Source organism: Rhinichthys klamathensis, unplaced genomic scaffold (genome assembly GCF_029890125.1).
Source record: "Rhinichthys klamathensis goyatoka isolate OS25496 unplaced genomic scaffold, OSU_Roscu_1.1 h1tg000059l_1, whole genome shotgun sequence".
Classification (NCBI taxonomy): domain Eukaryota; kingdom Metazoa; phylum Chordata; class Actinopteri; order Cypriniformes; family Leuciscidae; genus Rhinichthys; species Rhinichthys klamathensis.
Window position 1 is genome coordinate 3,975,806 of NW_026606604.1, and position 21,118 is coordinate 3,996,923.

Genomic DNA, 21,118 nt, shown 5'->3' on the forward strand with positions numbered 1-21,118 from the left:
TGTAACATTATTAATGTCTTTACTGTCACATTGGATCAACTTAAAGAATCCTTGGTGAATATGTTTTTTAATTTTTTTTATTTATTTCCCCACAAGCATTCTCTTTACATACTTCCCTCAGACAAAAAGTCTAAACAATGATTAAATAAAGACTTAATTTTCCATTAATTTACAATTTTTTTTGCACTTTTAAGAAGTCTGGTTTCTGTGTTTTAAAACCTTTAGAATTAAATAATAAATAATGACATTTGACATTAAAAATCATAAACAAAATGATTTTTATCCATTTGGGTGAATTATTCTGGGTTTATTTGAGAACATTCAGTACTTCTCTGGTTTCAGATCTCTGTAGATGATGCCTAGACCATGCAGATGATCCAGAGCCAAAGCCAGTTCAGCCAGATAAAACTTCACATCCTCCTCTGTGAACATCACCTGAGGAAAAGAGAACAGATGCTTAAATGTCAATCAGACAGTCTCTTCCTATCTAAGTGGGCAGTCGCGGCGAAAATGGACTTGGCTATGTGAGACTGTGCTTGGGGTAACCATTCACTATTTACCTCTTTTGACAGTCGAGTAAAGAGATCGCCTCCTCTTAAAAAGTCCAGAATCAGATAGAGCTTTCCTTCGGTCTGGAATGCTGCAGGAAGAACACAAGAAAGAGTGTGAGAAAGAGGGAATGGGTTCATGGTTACCATTGATTGGCTGATGACCTGCACTTACCATAGTGTAGCTTAACAATAAAGGGATGATTAACCTCCACCAGGATGTCCCGCTCCATCTTAGTCCTGACGCGATCTCGTACTGAAAACAAGCATAAATAACAACACTTTTGTTTACTTCTATTGAGTTCACTAACTATATTTTCTCTCCCCTCTAACAATGCAAGAAATCTGGCACAGCAGAATTACGCAGATGGCACTGGATGACTAATTAAATAAAGGAGGGAGAAAAATGCAGCGCAAGAGAGACAAGCGAAGCTGAGAGCTGTAAGAGGAGGAGAGCATTTTACTCATGTGGATGTAGATGTGTTTATCATCTGGAGTGGCTGTTTTTTGTAGTTGAACCTTTGCAAGAACACCAATTTACATTCTTATACAGCTACAACTGGGAATTAACCAACCAACACACTGGAATAAACAGAACTTAAACAGGTTATTGTGAAAAGAGTAAATACTTAGGAAGTTTTGTTAGATACTTAGGAAGTTAATGAGATTTTTGAACTGCCTTTAATATCTTGGCTTTCACAGCTGCAAGACTTCCTGTCGAGGGCAAAAACAATTAATTCATACTTACGGAACAGGATTATAGCAAACTGGAACTAAAAGCCTTCCTTCTAGTTTTATTGCCTTTGTTTCAAAGAGTGAAATTTGCCAGCTCATACTTCATAATATTCATAGATGATATATGACCCATGTCGATATGTGACTGTTCAGAGAGCATTGGATGTGTTCAATAATAGAACTTAGAGAAGTTGAAGTGTAACCGAATTTGCCCTTTGTGTCAATATCAAAATGTACCAATGTTAATGGATGATACACATAGATGTCTGGAGACCCTACAAATTTACATTTTACTACACAAAACAATTGCAGAAAAATTACAACACTATCAGTTAATATTTAATTGGTTCTCTCTTGTTTTTGATTGTTTCATTGCGTTATCACAAATAAAACATTCGACTCCAAGCACAACTATGCAATATGCTTGCAAAAGTTTTTACACATTTTTTTTTATCATTTTTGAATAAGGAGTGAATTTTCCTAGGCCGGACATCACTTTTGGCCACTACAGCATAGGCCCCGATCACCCACGGAAATGGCCGAGCACCTACGGAAAAATGCGAGATAGTCTCCATTCATTTTACCCGATAATAATTAAAAAAAGCTATTGAGAACCGGGAACCTCTCTGATTGGTGGATCTCACATCGGGTCCCGACGGACCGTAAATACACACAATTCTACCGTTATATTTAGCATTACACCATCACCTTGTGCTTTCTGTTTTTTTGCACAATGATAAATTGCATTTTACAAAATTAACTCCAAAATCATCAGGTATGTCAGCGAAATAGCAACTTTATGTCAGCATTGGCCACTGAAAAACCAAATTGGTCGACTTAATACCTTTTAGTGTGGCTTTTTTCAGCACTTTCATTGCGTATAACTGTCCTGCATCTGGGCCTGTTGTCTTCTTCACCAAAAACACCTGCAACACACAACCAAAATCAAGTCTTCATTAAAACAACAGTAAAAACACTTTAAAATAGGATCTATTTTACTCATCAGATCTTTTTTGAAAACACAATTAGTTCTGTGCTGTACAGTGACACCGCAACTCTGGTGACCGTGACTAGTTCCACTTTTCCACTAGGCTTTAATCTGTGCTGATTATTTCTCAAAGCACAATGCACACGCACACACCAAATACTAAAAATATACTCGTATAGGTGGGCGGCGGTATGACCAAAATCTTGTATCACTGTATGAGTAATTTTAAATCACATAAACAATATGTACACAAAATAGTCACTTTCCCAAAATGTTTTATTTATCGCTAAATCTAATGACTAATTTACTTTAAAAATTAAACCGATTGCATCTCATTTGAAAAAATGTTTGTATGTTTAATGTTTAAAAAAAAAAAATGGAACGTGATGGATGCATACCAAAAGGTAAAATTATTCATTCATGTTTTTGTGAAAATTTTAAAGTATGGGTTAAACAAAAATAATGATTCATTACATGTATTAATTTAGACCATGCTTAAAATATAACACTCAACTTTCTCCGACATGTAACAAAGGGTGTCCCTAACAGTTTAAAAAAAAATGTATTTATGTACAATACTGAATTTATTAATATTCTGAATTCGCTTTTATTTTTATATTCTTATTTTATTATTTTTTAAGTTAAAGTGCGTATGTCAGGTTAAATTTGTAATTAGGATTAACACAAAATAGTTAGGGGAAATGCACGTTTGACAAGTTGTTGTATTGTTTTGTATGATTTTCGATACCTAAAGGCAGAATATAAGATGAAAAAGTTCGTTATTTTCAGGACTCACTTAAAACTGCTCCTCCGCCCAAACGGATCGTTTGACGTCATAAGAGGGAGACGTCTCCCCAGAGCGCTGAGAAAGTGAGTCTGTGAGCTGTGTTGATAATTGTACGAGTGATAGAGCGAGAGAATTAGTGATTAGGACATTTAGTTAGTTAGTTAGCTATTTAAGTTAGGTAGTTAGTTAGGTATATGCAGGCGTATTTTCACAATGGTGAATTACTACGGTAGTGCTGGGTGCTAAAACACAGTTAAAACCGGTCACAGAGTCCACTTTTTCCCAAAAAGCAGGTCTGTGTTCCGTGCCTGGGTCAACTTTGTTCGGACCAAACGCGCTGACTTCAGTGCTGCTTCGGTATCCAAGACTTCGGTCATTTGCAGCGCACATTTCTTCCAGTTTTTATGTTTCCACTGTTCGATCGCGCCCGCGTGTCTCTCTCTCTCTCTATCTCTCTCTCTCTCGCGTCTCTCTCTCTCTCGCGCGTCTCTCTCTCTCGCGTCTCTCTCTCTCTCGCGCGTCTCTCTCTCTCTCTCTCTCTCGCGTCTCTCTCTCTCTCGCGCGTCTCTCTCTCTCTCGCGCGTCTCTCTCTCTACTTTAGTGCTGCTTCACACACACACACACACACACCAACACCAACATATTCCAGCATTGCAATCTTGACATCGAAGCCTGTTCATTATAGCCACGGAGCTTCAGAGCTAAGGCGGAGCTACAGATTATGTGTCCCTAAATAACCCGCGTATCTAACAGTAGTTCCGCATTAATTAATGTGCACGCGAGTTTTATTTATTTTAATACTCGTGTATTCATGCACTGAACCGTGACGCCCGTACCGTTTCGGTATACATGTAACGTTCCACCTCTAAGTTATGCCTATGCACCTGCCCAACTCTCCACTGGTTATCTTCACACCAGATATTTATGTTTCTTCGATAGGAATTATTTAAATTTCTGTTTGCCTCCTCATCTGTCTCACGCCTGGGAGGCTCAAAAGTGTATGGCTGTGGGGGGATTTTGAGGGGGATTTTGGATCTGCTCAGACTCAAAACTCCCCATACTTGAATAGAACGTTTGTGGCACGACTCCCTCTTCTGACGTCACAGCTCAGCTGTGTTTTAAAAATATGATCTTGACAGAAATGGCTATAAAGCTTACTGTAGGGTAATTACAGTAATAATTTTAATGATAATTACATTTTCACTCAGACATCTAACCCTTATTTAATATATCTAAAAAAAAAAATTTAACCTGACATAGACACTTTAAGGTTTAGTAATTTTGTTATGTACTTTTTACATTTTCATTCATTTTTTACATTTATATATAGCTTTTTATATATTTTTATTAAAATTTCAGTAATTTTAGTACTTAAACGGAAATTAGAAATGTTGCCATGGCAACTAACTGAAACAAGTTCACGTTTTTTCATCTAATATTTACATTTATATTTTATTTTATGTCAGCTTTATTTCATTTACCGAAGATGATTTATAATAATTTTAGTTAACATAACACTGGTCCCTGCTCTCCAAAGGTTTGAAGACCCTTGGTATAAATGGTATAACAGAAGCTCCACCTGTTTATATATTTCTACCAACCTATATAAATGTAAATAAAATCATACTTCACAGCCCAATTTGACATGACGTACCTTTCCAAAAGAGCCCTGTCCAAGCACCTTACGGAGCTCAAACTGCTGTGGGTCGGCCTTCTCCGAGCCCTCTTTGACAAGATGTGTGATGCTGATCTCTTTAACAGACACTTCTTCCTGGAGAAAAGATGACAAGAAGACACAGAGAGAAGTACGTCAGCGAGAAACATGAAAACTTTGACAATGCCAAAGTGCCATAGACGGTACAAATAAAAATTCAGACGAGTAAGCCGGAGAAAAGTTGGTCACCAGCCAGACAGAAAACACTTCTAGTGAATTCACTCGAATCCAATAATAAACCTGGACATGCAGCATGAAATTAATACACGGATGGAATAAGCGGGAATGTTTGCGAAGCGGTCGCAAACGCATCACTCTCACCCACGCCACGCACATCACAGCAGTGCCCCATGGTGTCCCACGTGTTCCCGAGCCCGACCTGGGGCTCGGCACCCTGCTCCATACTCGCGGGAGGAGGGGTTGAGCCCCGTCAATCCCCCTGCAGCGTGCGCCTGCTGCTGGGCTTCTGATGCTCAGAGAGAGCAAGACCACACTCACTTGAAAGCTTGTGTGACGGACAGCTTCCCACACGGTTGCCATGACACCGCCCCCAATCCTCCTGCTTCATCACAGTACCGGTGGGCGTGGAGAAGGGTGACTAAAGACACAACGTTCAAGCTTTTCTTTCCTCACTCTCTTCCTCCCACTCTCTCTCTCTCTCTCTCTCTCTTTCCATCCATTTCTCTTTGTCTCCCCCTCTAAATCCATCAGCGTCCAGTCTCCACATGGTGAGATGATGTCATCCTACGTTGGCGTACCAGCAGTGTCTTTCATGAAAGTGATTAAAGTTTATGGGCACAGACGGTCCTCAATCAGACCCAAACAATAACAAAACCTTCACTGTGATGCATTCGGATACAGTAGTAGCCTTAGACAACGTTCAACTAAAATTTTAAACACTATTTTAAACAGCTATATTTTGGGTGCTTGACTGTGCAAAACTCGCCATCAAGGTGCTGTGGGTGGGGGTATGTGGTTGCTAAGGTATGCTAGGTGGTTGCTAGAGCCCACCCACAAGTCTTTATGATATTCTGGTCACTAGATATCATAAGTCTCTATTTTCTTATCCATTTAATTGTCCACTAGGCAATTTTTTTTAATCTGGTATCTTAGAACCAGTGTTGTTACTGTTAACTAAAACTACTAAAAATTTTTTTTTGGTATATAAAACATTTCTGAAATAAAATTAAAAATAATAAATAAATATTAGATGGAATAACCTAAACTTAACTTAAACAACAACGAATTAGAAATGTTGCCTTGTCAACTAACTGAAATAGGTTTAATTAAATTGAAGTTTAATTACTAAAACTGAAATCTATTTAGAAACATGTAACCAAATTACTAAAACTGCGCCCAATATCGATTACTTCCCAACTATATAGTATGCGAAAAACAGTATACCAAAAGAGTAGTATGTCAGAATACATAGTATTCGGAAAAAAAAGTAGGCGAAAAGTCCCCGGATTACCTACTACTCCCGCCGAGATTCTGAAATGCACATTCGATGGACACTTTACTATCCCATGAGGCCACAGGAGGAGATTTATGAATGGAGGTGAAGCGAGGTGATCTACACAATGAGTAATTTGACTGAACTTCCAAAAGTCAGGACATTTTCAAACAGAATGTGTTCAAAATTAACATTGTTGCATACTACTGCATTCTCTTCTCAATATGATTTTGAAAAAAAGGCTGAAACAGTATGCAGCATGTTTGTATTCCATTCCGAACACACCCTAAGATTTTCAACAATCCCTTGTGTAAAGCTCACATGAGTTGTGTAAAGTCCACTTCCACGAAGATCCCCAAATTCCTTCTTCCTCCCATCTCCAGTGTTATCGCTAAAGCGCATGGAACCATAAATACCTCAGAGTCCCACGGAGAGCGATGTGGAAGCGAGGCCAGCGAATCCTCCATCCTGTTCCAGCCCAAATCACTCTGGCATCGTGTCAGCCTGGGATCCCTCAGAGCAGCCAGCATCCTGCCATGAGGTGCCGGATCTCCGTCCAGCCCTGACAGCGTTCCTAACCTTTCTGTCACTTCCTGAAGCCCCGTGGGCAAGTCTATGGTATAATGGTGTAGCCGTCTCAGTCTAGTCCAGTCTGGAGAGTTTGTCTCTAGCATTTAAACTACGTGTTCCCCTGAAACAAGGTCAGATAAAGAATTCAACCAGCTGCACTCCTCCACTTCAGATGCCTTGGCAAGTTCTTGCTGAAAAGCATGGGAAAGGGTGGGAAGGAACTTGTAATCTTCCTTGGAAGCATCCAGAAGTCTACAAAGCATCAATGCAAGCTCCGTTTTTCTGATATATGACAGAGAAAATCATCGAACCAATCGATGGAGGAAAGGAAAAGGAAAGGGAGGGAGGCAGGATCACCTGCACCATGTTAAGCACATACAAGCATCCAACCAGCAGCACCTCCCCGCCTCTCTCCTCGGCTCTCGCTGAGCATAATTCACACCTCATCTCAATGTCGCCAAGAATGGAAACTGATACTTCAGAATGAGAATGAGTCGCTAACACTTTAGAGTCCAAATGAAAGTTGATAGAAATACAAAAGGAGGCATTTAAAATCAGAGTCATGTGTACAACAAAGATCAAAGGTATACGAAAAAGTGTTAAAGGCATGAGGCTTGACTCCAGCATGCTTTAAAGTGCGCTTGTGTCCAGAGCTGTTGTCCAGTGTGTATGTGTGTGGATTGTGGTGGTAATTTAGAGACTGTGATTCAGAGTACAGATGGTGACAATACAGGATGTGCATTAGTGTTAATTTCGTTTAACGAAATCTATGACGAAAAATGTTCACAATGTTGAGCACCTTTTTTTCCATGACCAAGATGAGATAATGACGAGGCGACACTAACGTCATTAAACGATAACTGGGATTATATCAACATGAAATATCATTGACGAAAAAAGACGAGACTAAAATGTAGTTGAAAAATAAAAGAGTTTTGTTTTTATCAAATAAAAGAGAAGACAAAACATTACAGACTGTTTTTAACAAGCCGCACACAACTGGTTTCTCAATTGGTTTCTTCACACAGATTTATTTACTTATTTCTTTTCGACATGTCAGCAACAAGGCTATTTTCATGGCGAAAACAGAATAAACAACATAATTCATACAATTAACAAAAAACTATATAAGACATTTCAGTTTAATACAAGATAGAAATCCTAATATACATTTAGGTGATACTTTTTTAAATACAACAGTTAAACACATCTCTGAATAGAATAGAACCGTTGTCTATTTATATTAAAAACATTGCAGTCCAGTAAAATATGTTTAATAGTCATTGTAGTTTGACATGGAAGGCATGATGGTGGTTCTTCACCTTTTAATAAATAACCATGTGTAAGCCTTTTATGACCTAAACAGCATTTAGTAAAAACAACTTGATCATACCTAGATTTGAAATGAGTAAAACTTATCCTTTCTTATACTAGGACTCATTTCATGTAACTTATTTACTTTGCATTTATCCCATTCCATCTGCCACACGTTATTAATGTCAGAGTTTATTACAGGTCTGTAATAAATTACAGGTGGAATTTGACATTCTGAAATATTAAAGTTAAAAGCCTCCTTCACACAGATTACAAATGTGTAAAACAGCTTTTTGCCGGAGCAGTACCCTTAAAAGGACATCTTTGTACCTTGTTAATCACTAAAAGGTTCATAGTAGTACCTTAAGGTACGTATTGCTACTCTAAGGTACTAATATGCACCTTTTACGGGTAAAAAGGTACAACAATGTCCTTTTAAGGGTACTGCCCTAGCGACAAGCTGTTGTACCCATAAAGGTCAAATGTACGCACAATTTTATTATGTTTTGAAAAGAAATAAAAACATACAGAGTGGCTGGTGAATTTTGTATGTATAAAGATATAGTTTATATATATATATATATATATATATATATAAAATTCAATCATTTATATTTAATCTTTTTTTAAATTTTAAATATATATTTTGGCAATCAATTGGTTGCTAATAAAATTTTGATACTCATTTGCAAGTATTGATAGTGTGCAGGAGTTCCTTGTTTTTAATATATATTTTGAAATTTTTAATTTTACAAAATGCCTACAAATTGTATCTAAGAGGGAAAACACCCTCAAACTCAGATTAAAACATAAAAAATAAACTATATAATTGAATACATCATAATAAAGTTTGTTTTGAGTGTCTGATACATGCCTTCCGGAGGTACACGTCAGCTTTGGGACAAAACAGAAACCCGATCACTGTCCACAGTACAGTAGTAGTACTCACCGTTCTGCTGGGGAATCTTTCAGGCTGTCTCTGAAACAACCTCCGTAGAGCCTTTAGCCTACATCGAAGCATGCGAATCACTGCCTCACCAAAAACAAGTGTCCAGGGCTTAGAGGCCGCCATACCGCTAGTGCCCCGCTTCTGCCTCTGGTCTGGAGGAACCCGGTCCAAGTGAGTGAGTATGTGTGCCAAGATATGCAAGAAGTTGTAAGGAGTGAGAGCCTGGATGACAATCACTGACTCACGGGGGGGAAAGCCCAGTCCTGAAGGAGGGAGTGTTAAAGCCAAACTGGGAGATTCCCCTCTGCGAACCCACCAATCCCTCCAGTACATAGTACTGGAGATCCCCACTCATTTTCTCAGCTGACCAGTCACACAGAGACACATACACACACGTTTCAGGATGTTCGGCTAAAGCTGAGATTAGCAACACCTGTTGTAAAGTCCAGTGGTGCAATACAAGAAATGTCCCCTTCAAACAGAGACCAGGTGTGCAGAACACACAGTGAACTTTCAATTAGCTCCACAAACACCTAAAAAAAACACAGCTGGTTACAAAAACAATCAATGTTGATATCTATAGACTATTGTGGTTTATGGCCATTATAATAATACTAAGTATAATATTTAATAATCACTGCAGTGTTTGATATATACACACAAACCATAGCAATATAAAACGGATGTATGAACATTTGTATCTGCCCGGCCAAAAGAAAAAAAGTCGTTGCTTGGATTTAAATGGGCAAATACTTAAGAGTCTAAGATCAGATCATTATTGCAGTAATTATTATGTTTTTAGCACGTTAAAGAAAGAATGTGAAAGAATGGTTGGGAGGGAGCATGAAGAATAATTTTCACACATGAATTGGCACCTCAGAGTCCAGACCATAAAATCATTGAAAGTCTTTGGGATGTGCAGGAGTAGACCTTCCAGAGTGCTGGACTTTAGCATTGTCAATACAAGATCTTAACCAAAAATCGACACACCTCTTGATGGAAATAAATGTTGTAATGTTATTTCCATCAAGAGATGCATCAACTTTTGGTCAAGATCTTGTGTGATTCATGTGTGAAAATGATTCTTCATGCTCCCTCCCAACCATTCTTTCACAATTTGAGCCTGATAAATCTCGACACTGTCATCCTGGAATATGACCATGATGTGTCTTCCTACATGGTTGTTTAAGAAATTAAAAGCTATACACTCCAAGTAGGGTTAGAAGAACTGTTGGCAAACATATAACATGCTAGAACCATAATAATCACTGCAATAATGATCCAATCATAGACTCTTAATTATTTGCCTATTTAAACCCAAACAACAACTTTTTTTTAGGCTGTGCACTGTCAGAGACAATTTATATAGAGACATGCCACTTCCTCAATCCTCAATACAACTATATAGGGAAAACCCGTAACGCCAAAGATGGCGGTTGTATGCACATGCCCCGCCCCTCCCGCTGGAAAGCCAATCGTCTGCTTTTAACAGTCAAGCCGGGAAACATGTAAGCCTATCGTCTGGTTCCACCGACGCATGCACACAGTTGAGGTTTGCGACAGCGGAGACAAGAATCCTTGCGCATGCGTAGTAAACGTATAACCTGTGGGGGAAAAGACCTTTTAAACCTTATTTCGGGGCAAAGTCATAAAAACTTTTTCAGCGATTTTTATCATATTTTACTGCTGTTTCTATACAAGCAGTTTTTATGTCCCGGTGACCATTAAATTTCAGTTCTGACACTCTGCCCATTCATTTAGATAGGAGCCTGGTCTTGTTAGTCCGAAATAGCTGCCCGGAGGCGTTGCCAAGATGGCGGCCGAGTGGCATGACTTGCCTAAAAGGACTTTGGCACTGTGCAGTGTATATATTTTGTTGAAAATGACAAGTAATGGTTTTGCATCATGTGCCATCTTTTTCCAGCAAAAAGTGTTTATGAATTTGTGGAGTTACATTGTAATGAGTATTATCCATTGGCAAGTTTGGTACATTTTGGAACCAACAGAAAATTGACTAAATATTGTCTGAATATTCACCCTGACTGATACAAAAATAACATTTCCTTTACACCATTGGTTACCAAAGAGGACATTACAGAGGGACAATACCAGCTTATGGGGATATCCAAAGAGGAACATACAATCCACTCAAACTCTATTTTCCACCTCTCCATGCTCGTAGATCCTGTCAGCTGCACGTATGGAATTCTGGGAGTCAGTTTCACTAAAGCCGCTTGCGCAACACAATTAACAGCTCGGCTGGCCTGGCTTTGAGGACCTTGAAGTCAGAAAGGCAAACTCTATGCTCCATAAACAGGACGCCGCACTCACCATTTTCCACTCGGATGACACAAGCTCATCCAACAGCTCTGAAAAGAGTACATTATCATGGTACGAGAAGAGTTTCCTATTACGATAAGTCCGGTGCCAACAAACAGAAGCAGACCGTGACAAACTCGGTCCGATTTGAACTGTGCTCTGGGTTTGGGTTGTGCGTGAGTGTGAGCACAATGGGTTATGCAACTCAACGGAGGAGGTTTCTGACCTCAGAGAGCAGCTGTGAAATCTTTGAGGATCCAGTTTCTCTCATTATACTGATGAATCTCAAGGTCAGTCGTAGTGAATGACACAAGTGAGAGTTTGACGCTCCATTCCAGAACATGAGATAAAACATCTTAAAACTCAAAAGACGTCAAAGGCAGGTGCACCGTGGGAACTCAGAGTAGACTAATATATAACATATAAAACATAAGCACCTAAATAAATCAAAGCATGACAGCCTTATGTTAATGTAAAAAAAAAAAAAAAAAAAAAAAAACTTTATGAGGACATATTGAGCTGTGAAGCTCATGTGGGTGACAGAAGTTTGAATAAAACTTGCAACATTTCCTGATTCCTTTTGCCTTCATTCATTTCTCATTTTTCCACTATTTTTAATAAAAATGGCAAAAGGCTGTAAAATAAAAAAATAATCAAAAGTTTCTAAAATAAATAAAGATTAAACACAATATGCATTGATATATATTAATATTTAACATAATTATTAAAAAGTATTTTCTTCTACTGCATTAACAAATTCCTTCAATAACATATCCAATATCAATCTATATTCTTAATAAAAATGAAGTGTGTGCTTTTTTTAAGAGACAAAAAAAGATTTCTACATGAAGCAAATGGAATGGAGATGGAGGCATAATTTATTCATACATTTCCGAGAGGGGGACAGGAAGATCAATAGAGCTAATCAATTATAAGTGAGCTAGTGTCCTCGACATGGTCCAACTCAAAGCTTTGGCCCATTCTGTAATATTTCAACTGACAGAAACACTTACGAGCTGAATGGCTAATCCAAAAAGATGTCTGAAGATAACTAGGCTAAGGACCCACAAAAATCAAAGCATGTATTCTGGGTTTCTGCGGTTTTTAAAGGTCAGAGGTTTGAATTGAGCCATGACAAGTCAAAAACAAAAAACGGATTATCTGGTTTCCAGGATCCTCTGGGTGGTTCGCAAGTCACAATAAAACCAGTTCAAACTGGGTAATATTATTTTAAATGTTTCCTTTGTGCTTTGTGTCCAACTCAATCTCAACTTCCTGACAATTTCTGTGCTCCCTGTGAACCCGAAATGCCCGGAGAGCAAAGAAAACATAAAAGAGATACAAAGAAAGAAACAAAAAAAGAAATGAAGGCTCTGTCCTCCTAGACGCGACAGAGAATTCAAAATGTCAATCTGATTCATCTGAGTATGACAGATGTCAGAAAGAACAGACACACAACACACAACACCAAACAGACAGTCAGCATTGAATGAAACATGTCAAAAACACATCTGATTTCTGAAGGATCATGTGACACTGAAGACTGGAGTAATGGCTGCTAAAAATTCAGCTTTCCCATCACAGGAATAAATGGCATTTCTGAATATATATTCAAATTGAAAACAGTTATTTTAAATTGTAATAATATTTCACAATATTACTGTTTTACTGTATTTTTGCCCCAATCTTATGAACAGTATAGTGAACTGTATACTAATACATTTTTATTTGATCCAACATTTAAAGTAATGTAACTTAAAAGTAAATAACTTTAAATTGTATGCAGATTCATATTAAATATACATTAAATAAACTGTTTGAATGTATTATGGCTATAAGTATTAAATGTAATAATTCATTTAAATTAAACATATTAAATAAAATTTTCTTTCGATTTTAAGGTGAAATACAAGCCGGATGTGTTCTTGACAGGTTTCATTTAAGCCATATACACACTGTGCAACATACAAACACAAAACCACGTCTCAAACACAAACACACATCCTCCTTAGTGAAAATAAAATATACTCAAATTGTTTGTGCTAAGTATACTACAAATACATTTACATATGTATGTGCTTAATAAAAATACCCTGCAATTGTACTTTTGGTATAAACTGGTATACTTAAAGTCTGCTAAATTAATTGTAACACCTACTTTTTTTACTTAATGCACTTTAACTGTGCGGAAGTAGTGCCGAGGTCCAACTAAAGATATACTTAAGTTTATTTGTGCTAAAGTGGAACTATTTCAAGTATCATTTATGTAAACTTGAAATATCCTACATTTAATTACACAGAAATCATACAATCCTTATTAATATTGATATTAAAACTTATTAATACTCCAAACAAAGTTTAATTATAATTTTATATTACATAGTCTTAAGTGATATGAATATAAATAAGTTAATGGATTTGAAGTATACTTAGTATGAAATAAATGTATTTTAAATAGATTTTGCTATAGGTTTTATTTACTAGGGCTGGTCTGAATAAAGTCATTGACAATGTCCCTATTAATTTTGTTTCTCTGGGGCCTTTTTCTGGAGCCAAGTCCACTAATTGCGAAGTTCAGACCATGCTGAACTCTCAGTCTCTAGGGCACAAAGCCTTTGCTCATTAGAGAAAAACGCAACAAAAGAACACATGCACAGCAACACAAAATACGAAATAGAATCACGAGAAAGTGTGGCCAATGATAAAACAGAGCAAAGCCGAGGGAGATTCCTAACCATTTCATGCCATAGACTCTTCTGAAAAAATGAATGTTTCAGCCCTTTGATGTGGTTCTTCCTGCTCAGAGCACCAATGAGCAAAGAATCCCCCACAAAGACTCGAACTCTATTGTTAATACAGCCTTAGTGCATCATCAGTTTCCTCCTTTATGCCCCCTTAAAGTCTCTCCCTTAAAAATAAGCTAACGGTTTATATCAGACCTGCTTAACCTTTAGAAATCACATATGATGAGCTGAAACCTTTAGCTCATCATATGTGAGCTGCATATCTGCACATGCTGCAATATTCGCAGAAATACTACAACTTTTTCCTTAATCCCGCTAATATTTCAAACTGACAATACCGAAGGGCTCCTACCCGCGTGTTTCTCTGCCTGATCCGCAGGGGAAACATTTTCAGCATGATCCTGTCCGCATGTCAGTCACTCCACGCTCTGGACGGATAAACCAGAACCCTTGTCCAGCGTGGCAGGAGTGGTCACTTAGGCGGTCTGACCGTGGTGGGATCATACATGCATACAAAAGACAAGCAAAAGGAAACGCCTGCCCAGGAAGGGCCTACAGCTGCAGGTCAGCACTGAGATTAGAGCATGTCCTGCCCTGGTTTCCTAGGCAACACCTGCACAGGAAGAGGCACATGTGTCCAAATAGAGCATCAATAATATATCAGCCTTGAACATACATGCTCATACACTCAAGTGGGGCTGTATATGAGTGTGTATACTCTACTCTGTATAGAGTCTCAGCTCTCAGTTTCCTGTCGCTGGGTCTCGCACACATCCTCCACGTGATAATGGCTAGGAAAGTTGCTAAAATTCATGTTTGGGACAACATTATGTGTGGTGCCCAAAAACAAAAAGATACTGTTAAAATGTCAAAGAGCATTTCAAATGTGTGAGACATTGAATGAAAGTTGAATGATTTCTAAAGGATCATGTGACACTGAAGACGGGAGTAATAATGCTGAAAATTATTTTGAAACTTATATAAATTACATTTTAATATATATATTTAAAAAGAACAGTTATTTTAAATAGTAAAGATATTTTAATATTTCTGTTGTTTATCAAATAAATTCAGCCTTGGTGAGCATAAGAGACTTCTTTTAATAATATATATAAAAAACACTCACAAACAATAGTTTGTACTAATTTATTTTAAATTATACATATTTTTTAAATGTGTTATGAATTCAGATGAATTACCAAAAAAGCAACAGCATAGTAATACATTACATTTAAATATATGAATTTGGATCTTAGGGTGAAATATGAGCCTCATTTCCTGTCGCTGGGTCTGGTGCACATCCTTCACAGTAAAATAATGCTTTGGATGGCCGTTGCTAAAATTCATGTCTGGGACAAAAATGTGTTGTTAAAATGACAAAGAGCATTTAAAATGAGTGAGACATCGAAAGAAAGATCTTAAACAGCAGATCTTTTCCAGCTGAGATTGAGTCTACGTCAGGTCATCCTGGGCTGAACCAGGTCACGTGGTGCCGGATCAAGTTCAAAGTTGTGTATTATTTTTTCATCTGCTTCACCCGACTTCCTGTGCTGAATGACAGAGCAGGAACCCTCCCGTCGGCCCCCTGTTCTTGGAAAGCTCTCAGGAAGTTAGACACCCTGACGAGGGCATTACATCACCTTCAGATCCTGACCTCAGATGAAAAATCCTCCTCTCACACGTGGAACCGCGCCAAGACTGCCTCCCAACACGCCCTCAGTTCAGATGTGGAAAAACATCATCCTCGTCTCCTTTTCTCAGAGGGAAATGTGACATCAACTCTACTGTTTCTCTGAGTTAGAGAATGATAAACAGCACAGAGTGCCTAACTGAAAGGTTTAGTGCTCCACAGACGAAATAATGTAAGAACAGGGTACAAAATGTACGTTTTTCCAAACCTGCCAATGGTGGCTGGATTGAGAAAAATTCACCAGCCATAAATATTTCTTACTGGCCAATAAACTACATTCTGCAATATTTTTATATAAAAAAAGTTTAATATATATATATATATATACAATAATAATAAAAATAACTGATTAAAGAAATATTTATTTGATTTATACATATACTTGTTATATAATGTCATATATGTTATACATTTATACATGTAAATTGATTCCTGTGATGTCAAAGCTGAATTTTCAGTGTCACATGATCCTTCAGAAATCATTCTGATTTGCTGCTCAAGTAACATTTCTTATTATTATCATTGTTGCAAAGGGTTGTGCTGCTTCATATTTTTGTGGAAACTGTGATACATTTTTTCAGAATTCTCTGATGAATAGAAAGTGCAAAAGTTTTTATTTGAAAAAATATATATTTTGCAAAAATGTCTTTATTGTCACTTTTGATCAATTGAATGGATCTTTGCTGAATAGAAGAAAAAAAAGATAAACAGAAGGAAGAAACATATTTTTTGGAAATCTTACAGACCTAAAACTTTTGAACGGTATATTTGATAGCTTTACTTGCCTTTGACATGCCTAAATAACTTCCACATACCATGTCCTTCATACAGCGCAATGGACAGCACTTACTCATCCTGACAGCACAGACTGCACTCTGCAGAAAATAGCAGCATTTTCTCAGCGATTCTCTTCTGCTGCTTCTCAGACGTGTCCTTCTTATCAAAACACTCACTGGAGTCATTCACAATTATTGTCTTTGTGGCACTGGGCCACTGATGTATAGGAGAAGGAGGGCGTTTTAACTGCAGAGTGAGTGCTGGTGAAGGAGACATTTGCACTAAAGCCAACAGAGACAAGATTAATGGATCCCTCTCTCTAGATCTCAATAACATTTCAACAACCACCCCCCTCCACAATCGCTCTAGTAAAACAGCTTCTCTTCCTCTGCCTTCAATTTCCTCTCTGGCTGCCACTTTACTTTCCTTGTTTTTTCACATTCCTCTGTCATGTGTTCATCTTGGCAGTGCAGACCAGGGCTTAATGATAAGAATGGCCCAATGGATCAAAGTCAATGTCAGAGAGTTTTAGACCACTTGACAAAGCTATCATTGCCCTTTTGAAATAGTACTTGCATTCTAGCTATCTTACATTTGTTTGATTACATCCATGTAATGTGATCTAGATAGCGGAGTAAAAAAGATGTTTGGGATGTATGGCACAATATGCCATGCTTTTTTACATCAGAGCTGTCCAACTATTACTGCAGTAAAATAATAAAAAATTATATTATAATATGAGATCATTTCTTTTTACCTGATGCATACAGATGTGTTGGTAAAAAAAAATATTAATGTGTTTAAATGTTTGGGGTAAGATTTCAGCCTTTGAAAGAAGTCTCAAATTCAGTAAAAACAGAAATATAGGGAAATATTATCACTAAGTATTTACAATAACCGTTTTCTATTTTAATATTTTTTTTTAAAATTAATTTATTCCAGTGTTCGCACAACTGAATTTTCAGCAGCCATTCCATCTTCAGTGTCACATGATCCCTCATAAATTATTCTAATATGCTGATTTGCTGCTCAAGAAACATTTCATATTATTATCAATGCTGAAAATGGTTGTGCTGCGTAATAGTTTTGATGAAACAAACTGTGATATTTTGTTTTCAGGATTCTTTGAAGGATTCATCCTGGCCAAATTTACCCATTGGCCCCTGTCCATCATGGTCTCCTAATCATCCCCATACATACTGATTGGCTTCATCACTCTGTCTCCTCTCCACCAATAAGCCGGTGTGTGGTGGGCGTTCTGGCGCAATATGGCTGCCGTCGCATCATCCAGGTGGATGCTGCACATCGGTGGTGGTTGAGGAGATTCCCCCCCTTCTATGTAAAGCACTTTGAGTACCCGGAAAAGCGCTATATTAATGTAACAAATTATTATTATTATTTGATGAATCGAAAACCTCAAAAGAACAGGATTAAATAAAATTAGGAATCCTTCTTTGCAATAATTATTTTAAATGTCTTTACCGATCAATTTATTGTATCCTAATGCATTAATTTCTCCCCCCCCCAAAAAAATCTTAGTGACCCCAAAGTTTTGAACAGTAGTGTATATTATGTCTATACATATAATTATATTTTTCCCTTCACACATAAATATTTGTTGCTAAAAATCGATACGGTCAAGAGGCAAAGGTTGAGCAAATCATTGTTGGTGCCCCCTCATCATCACCTGAGATACAGAAGACCTTCCGGGTCCTGACCGAACCCCCTCCCCCCTTGTAAGGTTCTGAGTCTGCCGTGATAATGAGAGCCTGTCCTTAAAGAATGAAGATGAATCAACTCTCCCACACTTATTCAGCCCGGAACAAAGAGCAGAGTTTAACACAGATTCCGAGGGTCTCGAATCTCTGCACAGTCACACGCCACGTCTCTGACACACACCCACTCTTGCTCTCTCACACATACAAAGTGTCGTCACACCGCTTTTGTGTCCAGGTTATGTGGGACGTTAGAGGAAAGAGCTTCACAATGAGAGATCTACAGGAAACCTTTAGTGAGAATTAATGGCATTACCCAGCATAACCTCTGTGTGTGTGTGTGTGTGTGTGTGCATGTAACGCACATAGATCCACAGACCCGGTGAACAGGCAGAGAGGGCCATCACTCCCAGCAAGCTCTATTGATCCTCAAGCATTAGAGGACTGTAAGTCACCAGCTGTGACCCATCACGATGCCGCTGTAATGGAGGATGGGCTGGGGAGGGATTGCGACTGAATCATCGCCTGGTCACGCCATCAGCATCATGTGCAAACGGGTCTTAATAGATCTGTCAGTAAATAGGACCATGTTGTTAATCAATTCAAAGGGTATTATGGGTATTTTATACCAATTGCTACAGGATCATATGGCCTATTACTGAAAATGGATGGACTGATTTCGGAGGGAAACAGGAAGAAACACAGCAATGGGATAAAATGTAAACCTGAAAAAAACCAAAGGTTTACATAAATATCTTAATGTGAAAGTGTTTACTGTGTTTGTATACGGGTATATACAGTGCACTCAACAGACTCTCTAATGGGATCTAATTTGTCTTGAAAGCAAAAATACATTTTATATTTAGATCAATAGTCAAAAAAAAAAAAAAAAAAAGGGTCTACTTTAAAGGGGTCATATAATGGTACATGCACTTTTACAAGTTGATTGTACTGAAATGTGTGTTGGCAGTGTCTGTACACAACCATCATAAAATGATAAAAATCCATCCAGTGTTTTTGTTTTAATCTCCTTATATGTTTTCCCCTGCCTCAAATTGAGCCGTTCGATTTTGTGACGTCACACGCTCGGAAGCCCCTCCCACGATTGTTGATTGACAGCATCGTTTCAACACAGACCCGCCCTCGCTCGTGAGGGAGCTGTCAATCATAGTCTGCGCGGACTGGCGCGGTCGTTGTTGATATGCTGGAGCACTGTCTATGAGCAGAATGGCGTCTAAGCGATTGTGGTGTTCTGTTCTTGGGTGTAATAAGGAACACAGCAGTCATTTTAATGTTCCTAAATCCGAACCGCTGAAGACGCAGTGGCTGAGTTTGTTTTTGAAGGGAATATTCCCCACGAGCAACGTCAATGCTTTCATGTTTGCGCAAATCATTTCTCACCAGACTGCTTTATAAACGAGGGTCAGTATAAAGCTGGTTTTGCTAAGAAGCTGCTCATGAAAAAAGGATCGGTACCAGATATTCGTGTTCCTGCTGAACCTCTAGAACAACTGAAGTGAGTGTAACGTTTTATTAAACTTTATATTAATATTTATATTAATCTTTGCAAATCGCTAGCTGCACTGCACGCTTCACAATGAATGCGTCTAAGGTTTACACTTAGGGTACATTACAGCATGTTTTCTATGTATGATGTTCTCAATATAATTCATAATCCCACGTTTATACTGAACAACGCGTTATGGTTATTGTATTACAAACGGTGTACACACAGAACAGAGAGGCGGGGTGAGCAAAGCTCATTATCATTTAAAGTCATATGCACTGAAACGGCGTGCTGAAAACAGAGCTGTTTTTGACCAAGTGTTTGACCATAAGTGTTTTCTTACAATACTAATGAGAATTTTTAATTAAAGTAGATTACAAACTTTTAATTTAGACCCTAAAGAATCATACTAGCTTGTACAAAAATGGCATTATATGACCCCTTTAAAAATGGTAAAAACGGTTAGCAGAGCTTGTGCTTAGTTTACCGAAAATGCGACAAAACACATAAAACAATAGTGCTCATGTGCATGTCATGAGTATAAGCCTGGTCCGAGTAATGCCCCATTTTCCCAATCGTTTCCCCTCTTTGCTGTCAATGTCAATAAAAGATGCAAAAAGACAAAAAAAAAGAGAAATATTTTTATTTTCTGAAGAATATGTTGTGGGCAAGGCTGTAACCATGTCTTGAACATTGGCGGTACCAATTTTTGGTTGGTAATGTAATGGTCTTAAATTATTTACCTAATTATTTAAAGAATTAATGGATTAATGGATTTAAGGGAATAATGAAAAGGGAAAAATTTCAAATTTCACCTCAAAATAAGTAGTTTGCATGATTTGTCAAGTGAAATCGTATGTCCAGTCACCTTAACAAGTAAAGCTGTGGTTACATTTACAGTTGCTCTGCGAAATGAATTTAGTGTAAGGCCAAAACATTTGCCAACACGGATTTCACATTGGGTTCAAGTTTGTCATGCAAATTCGCCACACTGACCAATAGAATGCTGCTTGGTTTGAAAGTGACAAAGCATCATTATATTTCTGACAGTGGACAATTACATTTTTCCTTCCTTCCTGTCATAGTTTCTGAAATTTCGTGACCACGCCTTAAAGTGTTAATTCACCCAAAAATAAAAATTCTGTCATCGTTTACTTACCCTCATGTTGTTCCAAACCTGCGAGACTTTTATTCATCGATGAAATCGGAGAGATTTCTGTCCCTACACTGAAAGTCTGTTTACCCAAAATGTTCATAAAGAGAATGCAAAAAAAATCCATATGAATCGAATGGTTTAATCCAAGTCTT

General features: G+C 37.9%; 1 protein-coding gene across 7 annotated transcripts in view; it reads right to left on the minus strand.

Annotated features, from left to right (window-relative positions):
• The window catches only part of rps6ka3b (ribosomal protein S6 kinase, polypeptide 3b), a 42,291-nt gene that overhangs the window by 12,455 nt on the left and 8,718 nt on the right, over nt 1-21,118 (minus strand). The window contains exons 1-6 of one of the 7 annotated variants that reach the window (XM_056248984.1): nt 14,474-14,569; nt 4,713-4,829; nt 2,128-2,209; nt 724-804; nt 561-640; nt 329-435 (exon numbers count right to left, since the gene is read on the minus strand). In XM_056248984.1, the coding sequence (XP_056104959.1) occupies nt 329-435; nt 561-640; nt 724-804; nt 2,128-2,209; nt 4,713-4,829; nt 14,474-14,518 (512 nt within the window). In that variant the 5' untranslated portion in view covers nt 14,519-14,569. The other 6 variants (XM_056248980.1, XM_056248981.1, XM_056248985.1 and 3 more) reach the window with 6 other exon arrangements.